We start from the raw sequence: 11,387 nt of genomic DNA, 5'->3' as shown, positions 1-11,387 counted from the left end.
ATTATTCATTTTTTAATCTGTGAATGTATCTTTGAAGATGCTAATACACTGAAAACATGCACAATCAGTATACTGAACATTTCAATAACAGGTATTCCATGAACCAAGTGGAGAAATGCTTCCTGCTTACGTTTTATGACATTGCACATGTATTAGAAACTAATAAATAAATACTAATAAATAATAAATTAACCAGAGAGGGTTTCATACTACTGTCTGCATCAGCATTATACTCACAGTAAAGAACAACCTTTTGGGTACAGTTGCTATCTAATCCAGCACAATCTACTGACTAATACTAAAACATATTACTATATTATGCACAAACAAACAAATGGTTAGTGAATAGTTAGTGAACAGAATAACAATGTGGAAAGGTAATCTGGGGCTCCTGTAGCTCATGCTGTGGCAGCTGGTCACACAAGTCATGGCATGTGGCCTCAGACGTGTAGTTTGATTTTTAATACAAATTACAAACAAAACAGAGAGAGAGACTTTATGAATTATCTCAGCAAGTTTACAATCACACCTGGGTTATCCAAAGGACAGACTGACACCAGATATGAAGTTTTGGGAGTTCCCACATTACCTGTCAAAGACATCTTCTTATATTTGGCGGTGTGGGTAAGATCCAGAATTATCCATTAAGGAGGTCACGGATGATGGTGATGCCCAACACTAAATACTTACAAGGTGCGGCCCTGTCCCTGCAATTATTGGCAGCAGCCATATTTGGAGATGGTGCAACTATCTAAATCCCACAATGGAATTATAAATGTATGTATTATTAATTTTTATACATATTGAAAAAATAAATATGCATATGTGTGTGTGTGTGTGTGTGTGTGTGTGTGTGTGTGTATGTATGTATGTATGTATGTATGTGTGTGTGTGTGTGTGTGTGTGTATGTACGGTTTAGAAACCAGGAACCTGTCCTGTAAAGCTGGATTATAAAGGTTAGCCGAGTAAAATCAAAAACAGATCTTCTTATTTTGGTCCAAAGATAAATTAGTTTGTGAGGAAAAAGTCACACACACTGGGGGCAGTTAGGCGGTGGGCGGTGGGGGACTAAAACAAAAAGTGTTGTCACTTTTAAACCGAGCAGCAAAGGCACGCAGAACGTCAGATCAAGAATGAACCACAAGCTGAAATCACTGGCTGTTTCAGGGTTTGAGTAGATTGCTATATGGAGAAACTTGTTTTTAAAGACAAGAAAGAGTCTTCAAGGCATTTGCAGACCATGAATGTTTTTTTTATTCTAATGCGAAACAATTGCTGCTGTCAAATGTAATTAAAAAGTAAAGATTGTTCTTAAAAGGTTGTGGATTTTCAATATCCACTTCAAAACTTCAATATGGTTTGTTATTCTTCATTAACTTTACATCAGAAGGTCATGTGCAGTTTAATTACCGGATTAGTGGCACCGATATACATCCATGATTAACTTCATAATTACAGAATTGAGAGTCTGAAATTATGAAAATGCTTGAATTTCTGATTTAATTGTAACAGACCTTAATGAATATTGAATCATTTATGTTGATGCAAGGCAGCTCAAAGGGGCAAGTGAAATATAACACAAAATAAAGTGCTAAATGGAAGCTGCGAGGAAAAAAGTGGTTTGTTCTGTAACATTAAAGGTGAAATAGAATAAGGGTTGGTATGAGGACTCGGTTGGCAATCATCTGATAAGGCGAGTATTTCCATGGTGTCCTGGCGTTGCAGCTTGGCCTAGAAGTGACAACTGAGACTGCGGTGGGGTTGAGGGTTGGGGGTCGGGTTTGTCTTACAGAAAGGGGCGTGATAGAAGGCTCTCCAGAGCCGGCGTGGTTGCGGGATCGATTCCCACCGCCAGGAAAATACCAGTCAGCAAGGCGTGTTCTTTCAACTCGCTAAAATAACAACATACACACACAGTAAACAGGTTTATAAATGCACGTATGCCTGCACACACACATCACCAGGGCTGATAAAGTATTCTGGTACCCGCAGGGAGGTGTCTGATGACATATCCGATGAAGCTTTTCAAACTGAAAGGTGTATGATTTATACACTATCATAGTCATGTGTGTTTATATATTTGTGTGTGTGTGACTTACAGGCCTCTGCGATGTGTGGTGCGTTCGGGTTCTTCTGGTGTCTCTGTGTCGGCGATGGAGAGCAGGATAACATGGCGGCCGTAGACACACACTGAGCGCAGACCGATAAACAGCTGCATCCTGAGCGCGCACACCTCCATGCTGCAGGGTGGACAGGCCTACACACACACACACACACAGAGAGAGAGAGAGATAGAGACTGAACCATTCGGTAAATGAATTAAGAGGCTACAAAGCTTTAAGGTTAGGCTTATACCTTGATGGTGGTATCGATGTAGGGGTCTTTAATCCTGGCTGCTACTGCTGAACAGCGCACTGTGAAACACTGCAATGCATTCCTACCAGACGCACACATAAATCAATAAATAGATACAAACCTACTACTACAGTGGTAAACATATTCCGTCTTAAATAACTCAACGTTACTTTAAATCATTTGTCCAGACATGGATGGGGATGTTTTTTTACAAACTGTGATTCAGTGAAGATGAACTGCTTTCCATATCCAAATCAGACTGCAGACTTACTTTGTTATGACGTGCAACAGGTGGTCTGTTAGCACCGCCTCAAGGACCTTCTCTGGATACTGATAGGCTGAGAGAAGCTCAACGCCACCCTTCAGACTGTACAGGTAGCCGGCGATGGGGAGAGAGAAGAAGCAGAACACACATGTTGGTTCTTCCAGAGACACTGACTGGTTACCTGGAGAGAGAGAGAAAGACAGAAGCAGAAAACTAAGTTTGACCAAAACAATCAAGGTCCACTTAAAAGCTTTGTCCAGAGCTTTGATGGAGTTATGTGAACAATGTTGTGGTTACCAATTCATGTACACAGTTATTGTGTCTGTCCTAAAACCTTAAAATCTTGTTTAGCCAGTAACAGAAAATCACATGGTCTTAGCCACCCACGGATTGTGATTTACAAATTAAGCCCAAAGTTTCATGAATATGCTAGAATTATATGTGATTTTACCGATAACCAGGGTAGCAATCAGCCTTATTCTGATTGTTTTCATGATGTTCATATTTTTTAACTCCTGAAAGAAGAGAAACTGCACTGACGTAAACTGGCAGGATTTCTCTTTAGAAAAGCAGATCTTGAAGGTGGGATGGAGTTGCAGTGAATGCTATGCAGGGCTTTGCTGCAACAGAGCAGACAGCTCAGTGGAGTTAAATTCCGGTATAACTGGCCTGAATATATTTATGGTTTGATCAAAAGTTTTCCGTTTACATCTCTATTTATATTGTTCTGACATACAGGGAATACAATGAGTAGTAATCCCAATCCTGTGACAAGATGCTGCTTTTATACTGACACCCATAATATATGCATCTCCGCATCTCATACTGTATTGGTGTACTGACTGGTGAACAGCGGGTAGAGCTGTAGGGAGTGGAGTTGAGTCTCCTCCACATTGCAGTCCTGGAAGAAGTCTGGAGTAAAACGCCTGCAAGAGAGAAGTGACACGAGTTAAAATACGCCTCACATAGCAACAATACGCTCACTGTAAAGATCTAAAGGCCAAACACTTTTTTAGAAATCCACGCACACACCTGAAGAGAACATATGACAGCGTGTATTGCCCTGTACTGTCCTCCAGCCCGGTCTTTTCAATGCTGACAGGGATGTCACAGTCTTTAGCTCGATCACCGAGCAACTCCTGGTGTCGCTGAAGAACCAGAAAGTCAGCCTGGTCTTCCAGATCATCTACTACACACACACACACACACACACACACACACACACACACACATAAGTACACAGACAAACACATCACAAATGACTCGGTTGTGTGGTCCGCCACACTAAAGCTCTTGTGAAGGTGTGAAGTGAAATTCTCTTTCGAAAGTCAAAAATTTTTTTCCACATGACATTAGGGTCTCTCTCTCTCTCTGATTTCACCTCTTTCAATATGTGCGTCATGGCGGCAATTTTGAAAATCATTTATGATGAAGTTTGTTTTGGAGTGCCTTTGGAGTGTTTCAGCCAATCACATTCAGCAGTGGTGGTTGCCACTTTCCTGGTCCAACCTCAGCTCCACTGAGGCCTCGTCCCTTTGCCCCAAAATTAGATTTTCTGGATCCGCAACAGACAAAAACTGCCACCAATAGTAAACCCAAATGCAATACCCAAAACGTCTTTTCAGAAACCTAAAATGTACGTCACTGATTGTACATCCATGCTTTCTTACAGTCTGTAACCTAAACATACCCAAAAAACATGCAGAGATGGCATCAATCATTACAGAGGGCAACAAGCACTGACTTTTCTTTGTGTCTGATGATTCGTCCAAGGTATTCTGTTCACAGGATGAATCCAGTTTAAGAACCAGCACCTCCAGCTCCGCATGCACCGCCACATACCCTCCACACAGCGCCACCTACAGGGCAGAGGAGGTGTCAAAGGAACCAAGCCAACGGCAATATCAATATCAGAAGTTTGAACTTCGGAAACACCTAAACAAAAACAAAATCTGAGTCTCACGTTTCGGAAATGATCCTATCGGAAAAACTACTTAGGATATTCCCTCTATTTGTCTTTTGTTCCAGGTACAGTACATACAGCCAACTTATAATTGTTGTAACTGATGATCACTAACATATGTCAGTTTTCAGCAACGATAAAAAAAGAGTTGAAAGCTGAAAACACAATGTGAATATAGGACTGATATTTTTTCATGCATTTATAACAGTATCTGATAAAAATGGGATTATGCACATACTCGACAACAGAAACCAAATACCAGACCAGTTAGTATGGGTGTTATTTACTAGTAAGACTGTGAAGCAGATACAGAATTGAACTATGAGGAAAATACAACAAAAAAATAACCTCAATTAAAAGTGAAAAAGAAGTACCTTTTTAGGCTTGAGCTTTTGAAGATGCAGGATAACTGAGCGTTCAAAATCCAGGCAATTTTGGTTTGAACTTAAGGTCTGACCTAAAAACAAAGAAAGGACAGATCAGTCGGAGCAGGAAACCATGGAAGAGTCAGCAAAGACGACATTTTTCTTTTATCACAGCCCGTTACCTCCTACAACACTAGTCACACAGTAATATGCTTTGTTTACAAGCACATTGTTCACATTTAAGGTCAGTACGAAGACACCAGTGACCAGTGCTGAGGATTTAATGGACGTACAGTTACACATAATGATGGAATTACATAGAGATCTAATTTTGTCTCACATTCTTAGAGACTATTATCTATGTGAGGACTCTTAATATATAGAGCCTGCACAAGTAATGCACTTGGAGAGAATGGCAGAAGCAATTTTCTTTTCATTTCTTTTGGTAACTGGAATAACCCTCTCCAGTTAACAAAGTATGCACTTCATACAAGTTTTGGTACAAAATGAGTCTTTGCCGGAAAATGTGTTCACGATTATGTGTTACTTTCCATGCGTTACCTTGACTCTGACTGGAGCTCTGCTCAGAGTTCGGCCAGGTGCTCTGAGGGATCTGCTGACCCTGATTCTGATTCTGCGGGGGGTTTCCAGAGAAAGAAACATTAAGCCACTGCGACATTTACTGTTTCAATAAGAGCCCACTAGGTAGTAGTAGATAACTGACGATGACAAAGCATGCTTTACAGGAGAGATTAACCTCATGATAAAATAAGATGTCTAATACAGGTACCACATATGATATTTTAATACCGTTTGAACGCTTAAAGACATAATGAAATGGACATTTTAATTTGAAACTGTAACAGTGTTTCTTAAATGGTGACCTCATCCTGCATCAGTAGGTCTGAACATATGATCTAACCAATAAAACCATAATATTTTAGGTAATCCCGGCCGCCTGCCTCTGCTATGAAATCAAACAGCTCTTCTCTCTTTAACTAATAATACAACAATTTACACTTCAGAATAATCCTTCATTTTGTTACGCCCCTCTCCAACAACTTGTTTCAGGAATTACAGGAATCATTTATTATATAATTGCATCATATTAAAGCAACACTAGAGAACTTTTACGCTTCGGTCCCCCTACAGGTTGGAATTGGCAGAATTGCAACAGCAAACTTGCATGGTGCAGTTATGGCCGATGGAGAGCAGCAAAGCGAATGCAGAAGTGCCGTTCACCGTTACGAGTTGATGAACCACTGAAACGATTTTGGAAACATTATTTTAAGTTACAAAAAGTTCTCTAGTGTTGCTTTAAGAAAGTAAAAATCAGTTTTTAAATTAAGATAAACTATACAAAGTCTACAGAGGAGGTAAACTCGTACCAGGCTCTGCTGGTTCTGTCTCCTCAAAGCAAACAGAACCAGAGTGTTCTCGCAACCGACCAGAAGGTCTCCTGTTACTGAGCAACACGCCATAGCAACAGGACGCTCGGACAGAGGGATCTCAATGATCTCCATCTGCACTCCGCCATGCACAGACACCCCACGCAGCAAGTGGCCCAACAAACGCACCCCGACACGAGCCTTCCCCTCCGCCTGAATAGAAAGCAAGAAATAAGTACATAAAAATACATGGAGTAAAGAAGTTAATATTGCAGTAGATATACAGATCAAAAATCATGTCAAAGCTTCATATTCAGACATTCATAGAATTCATAGCATATAAAAAGCTAATTTGTCTTTGGTATATTTCCACACACACATTAGTAAACCAGGTTTAATGTTAATGCCACAATGGAGTACCTGGTTGTCATCACAGGCATTTTCCCTCATAGATAAATTGCTTTCTAGTTTATTTTTTGTTTAATAAAAGCTGCTGTATGTTTTTATTCTACTCCCTAGTTAGATCACAACATAGTGATAATATGGTCTAAATTAAGATCACATATTTGTATCTCAAATCATATCAAAGACAGAAAGAAAAAGAATAAGGTGTCCTTACATTTCATAGCACTATGATATAAAGTACTTGTGAGAAAGCCAAGCTGGTCAGTGTGTACCTGGTAGCGCCAGTTGGTGTAGGCTCTCAGGTAGGTGGCGCTGTTCTTTTCCTCTATGGTCACCAGGTAATCTCCTGGATGTCGGGAGGGAGGTAGAAAGGAAAACAAAAGCAAGTTGTGTTAAAATGTAATTCTCTCTTAACTCACACTGTAACTGTAACCATGACTGCTGCCGGCTGCCTTGCTCGCATATAAAGCGAACAACAAATAAACTGCTACAGGTGAATATAGCGATACTTGTGTAGTTGCTGTTGCAGAGAGACAGAGGATGACAGAGAGTTTGTGTTTTTTTTTTTTTTTTTACCAATCTTGCTGTGCTGGATGCTCTTCACAGTGCCCATGGTGGAAAAGCGACAGATGAAAGGGCAGCCCTTTCGCTCCACACTGTAGGCCTCCACCTTGGTTGAGTTCAACACATCACAACGTGGTCAGTATACTGCAGAAACCTTCCATCTCCAAAGGTAATCTCTTAAAGCTACATTGTGTTATAATTTCTCCCATCTAGCAGTGAAATTGTATATGCCCACCAATTGAATATTACTTTCTAACCCCCCCCCCCCAATTCCGAGCGAGTTAAAACTCCTACGGTGGCCGTATTATTCCAAGAAGTACGACTTTGTGAGTGTTCCTTCCAGTGTAATAATAGTTTTACGTTATTTTGGTACCATTTCATTGCTAACGTCATCTATCAGGTTCCCAAACATACGCAAGCTAATGTTAGTAAAGTATCAGTGCTATCGTTATTCTGTATATTGTACGAGATTAATAGTGTACGGCAATGTTTACAGCGTAGGAGAGAAGCAACGGAGGTTTGTGTTTTTAATATATGTCTCTGAGCAGTATGAACAATGTCAATGAAACCGAAATTAGCTCTTAGTATCTCCATCGTTTACACGCAGCTATTCTAGTAGCTAGTCTGTGTTACAACTGCATGATGTGAGTTGTCTGCCAGGGAAATCACGACACATATGATTACGTTTATGTTACAAGGTAGACAATCCTTTTTCATCATTGGCGCGAGGAAAAGTATCCTAGACGTCGTTCTAGCGTTATGCACAACCATGCTATATTTAGCCAAGCAAGTAGCAACTATAAAACTTTGAATTGACACAAATAGGCAGAATTACCTTTTTAGAAGAAAGCGGGCAACTTCGGTGTCCCTTTTAAAATCCTGGCTCCTTATGAGCTCTTTCCATCTTGGAAAAACTACTCCAATATTAACTTTGGTCTTTGCCTGTCGCGTTGTCGTTTTAATTCTCTTTTTAACCTCCTTGGCCACTCACAGAGAATGCGCGTGATGCTCCATCCTCAACCGGCTTTCAAATCTGCCGGCAGTCGCTGAGTAATCTTCTCCCCCTCCCTGGCATTCGTCACGCTGCCACTGAGTGTCAAAGCGTGAAACGCAGAGGTATGTCCCTCTTTGGCTAATGTATTTTAAAGATGGAGGCGCAACATGTTAGAATACATAGGAGCGAGTCGCTCCTATGTTTTCTGAATGATTCTGAATGGCAGATTCTACGCTTACAAGAATACTTTGATTAGTTGGTGGAAGTAATTACACATAAATGAGCACATATTTGTGAAATAACAAAGGGGTTTTTGCTAAGAATCAACTCAAAAAAAATACACAATGGAGCTTTAAGAATAAAGATAAACTGTTGAGTGCTGTGACTCATGAGTATTCCCACAATCTGCAGACATTTAGGTCTGTTATTTATGAGGTTACAATGCTACTGTATTAGTCTCACATTGCCAGACCTTCCTCCACAGCGCTGCGGAGGAGGGTCTAGCTAGTCCACACAGCATTCTGGGATGGGAGAAAAAGGTGCTCTGGTTTATTGGCATTTCCTTAAACCAATCACAATCCTTTTGGGCAGCGCTAAGGAGTGCAAAATTGACTCGGGAAGGAACTTGTTTTGGTGGATCATGTGTACGTTCAAAAGCTGTTTTAGTCGTGCAACAGAAAACTCAGATTAGACAGATAGTCTAGCTAGCTGTCTGGATTTACCCTGCAGAGATCTGAGGAGCAGTTAACCATAGTCCTCAGAAATCCAATGGAGTTTAAAATTACAACACAAAGAAAGCGGAAGGTAACGGACATCCGGACGAAAAGAAGGACATACGGCAAAATTTCCGGCGGCAACGGAGCAAACCCTGAAGTGGAAGGTTGTGTATATAGACTAATACTGTATATAAAGGAATAATATTAGCTTTTCAATAGTTCTGGAATATCCATTTAATGAGGTATAAAAAGGTTTTATCAAAGAGGGTTTAGTTTTTCTTGTCACACAAATAAATTCAAAAAACAGGATAACTATGGTTTAAAGATATACATATTTAAAAGTAACCTTGCATCCACCAGCAGCCACCACAAACAAGACTCCACCTCCACAGCAGACCAGTCCAGGCTCCTGCTCCACCTGAGACACAGAGAGGGAACGTACATTAGCCTGATACAGACACAAAACAATAGAATTTGGATGATCAGTGGTTATTAGCATTGGAAAAAACAACTTGTCAGTATCATCCAGGCTCCACCTACCTGTACTATCTGCTGTGAGGCGAAAGGATGGCAGTTGTAGACATGCACCATGTTTGGTCCGCCTCTTGGAATGAGGATTCAGTCCAGGGTGGAAATTAAATGGTTTAACTCCACTTTGTCTGGGTGTGTTGAAGGTCTCATCCAACAGGACACCTATCATCATTAAAAACAAACAAAACACAAGCTTATTAGAGCTGGACAGTTTATAGATACCACTAGAAATTTCTATTTCGTTATCGGACAGGTAAATGGGTCAGTTCACATAATTACAAAAAAAAATAATAATTCTCATTTGCCTCTTGTATACAACTTTGCACATAGGCTTGCTTTTATTTGACCAGGTAAATAACATGGGACTTTATCATAGGTCAAATTCTCGTGTTCCATCACATCTACATCAGCATCTAATGTGTGAAAATTCACATTGGTTTGTGGTTTTATGGCATCTTACTTTAGATACATTCACATATAGGCACATTTAATTTTCAGATATTACATATTTGGGATGCTAGACACTTGAAAACGTCCATTTAACATGTAATATGAAGCTGCTGGACGATTCATCGGTACACAGAGACTTAATCTGCAACTATTTTGATAGCAAATAAAGATAAATATCCAGTTTCAGCTTCTAAGATTTGAGGATTTGCTGCCTTTCTTTGTCATGTGACAGTCAATTTGATATTTTTGCATTTTGGACTGTTTAAGATGTTTAAGATTTATATGAACTTCACATGGCCAGTGCAATGGAGATAAATGGAATTTAGTTTGTGGTATTTAAAGCATTGTTGTTATGCAATATTTTTTGTAAAATGCTGAGTGAATGCCTTCCTGTTTGCTCTGCATATCAACCGAAAACTTCTCTCAAAACGTTCTTGTGTATAGCTCAATCTCTTCTAAAAAAAAAAAAAGCACCACTAGTCGCCTCTAAAATATCATCCCACTCCTCACATTTGTATACCTCGATGTCGACGTCAAAATCGAGGTATTCAGTCAAATATATGATAAACTTAAGTTCTGAATCAATCCATCAAAGTGAACGTATCAAAATAAAATGAGCAACACACATACCCTGGCAGTCCATCAGCTGAAACAGGACTGTAGTGTGCGATTCTCTAATCGATATCACATGCCACAGTCTTGTGAGCAGCAGAGGGTGTGCACATTCAATTCATATTTTCACATTTTCTTTTGGGTTTACTCACACTGTATTTACAGACGGGCTACAGTTAAATAATCTGTACAAAACAAGCAATGATAAATTATTTGTAAAGTACCTACTTCGCTGCCAGGTCTTCGGTTTCTTCTCTCCTTTTACTGCCGCAGTTTATTTCACGCTATAAGGTAAAGCAGGAAGTGAACCGTCAACCACAACAACAAAGCACCCGCCCACTCTCGATTTTCATTGGTTTACACTCCTGCTTGTATTGCGTTTGACATTCTCATTGGCAACCGAGCTGACATAATCTAAAGGGTGGATCTGACTCTGTTATGTTTTTTATTATTATTTTTGTTTCATTTCAGAGAGTAACTAAAATCCAACACCAATGAATATGGGAATTTACTAGTGTTGTTGATGGAACCAGGTCCAAATCTTAACATTTTAGTGCAAAGTATTTTAATACTACATTAGAAGTAGATGCATATCGCCTGCCCTCTACTGGTTGAATCCCGGCTATTGCAATTCAATTTAGCTATTGGCTGATCTGCACTCGATTGATTGCCATCAAACCGAAACTGAACAAACTAGTAAACTCCGGTACACTCTCGTGCATGCGGATGAAAGCAACAACCGCGTGCGTGCGTGTGTGTAGTTTAGTCCCGCCTCTCA

General features: G+C 40.0%; 1 protein-coding gene across 4 annotated transcripts in view; it reads right to left on the bottom strand.

Annotated features, from left to right (window-relative positions):
* Nucleotides 1–10,925, bottom strand: part of hps3 (HPS3 biogenesis of lysosomal organelles complex 2 subunit 1) — a 19,340-nt gene extending 8,415 nt beyond the window's left edge. Inside the window, exons 1-15 of one of the 4 annotated variants that reach the window (XM_078258408.1) lie at nt 10,838–10,925; nt 9,557–9,709; nt 9,363–9,434; nt 7,319–7,412; nt 7,015–7,088; nt 6,338–6,550; nt 5,511–5,583; nt 4,959–5,041; nt 4,366–4,480; nt 3,654–3,810; nt 3,465–3,547; nt 2,628–2,802; nt 2,357–2,438; nt 2,101–2,258; nt 1,792–1,893 (exon numbers count right to left, since the gene is read on the bottom strand). In XM_078258408.1, the coding sequence (XP_078114534.1) occupies nt 1,792–1,893; nt 2,101–2,258; nt 2,357–2,438; nt 2,628–2,802; nt 3,465–3,547; nt 3,654–3,810; nt 4,366–4,480; nt 4,959–5,041; nt 5,511–5,583; nt 6,338–6,550; nt 7,015–7,088; nt 7,319–7,412; nt 9,363–9,434; nt 9,557–9,607 (1,532 nt within the window). In that variant the 5' untranslated portion in view covers nt 9,608–9,709; nt 10,838–10,925. Of the gene's footprint in view, nt 1–1,791; nt 1,894–2,100; nt 2,259–2,356; nt 2,439–2,627; nt 2,803–3,464; nt 3,548–3,653; nt 3,811–4,365; nt 4,481–4,958; nt 5,042–5,510; nt 5,584–6,337; nt 6,551–7,014; nt 7,089–7,318; nt 7,413–9,362; nt 9,435–9,556; nt 9,710–10,833 lie in introns of all 4 variants that reach the window. The other 3 variants (XM_078258410.1, XM_078258409.1, XM_078258411.1) reach the window with 3 other exon arrangements.
* Between the last annotated feature and the right edge of the window lie 462 nt (nt 10,926–11,387).

This window comes from Sander vitreus, chromosome 9, assembly GCF_031162955.1.
Source record: "Sander vitreus isolate 19-12246 chromosome 9, sanVit1, whole genome shotgun sequence".
Classification (NCBI taxonomy): domain Eukaryota; kingdom Metazoa; phylum Chordata; class Actinopteri; order Perciformes; family Percidae; genus Sander; species Sander vitreus.
This window is presented reverse-complemented; position numbering and strand designations above follow the sequence as displayed.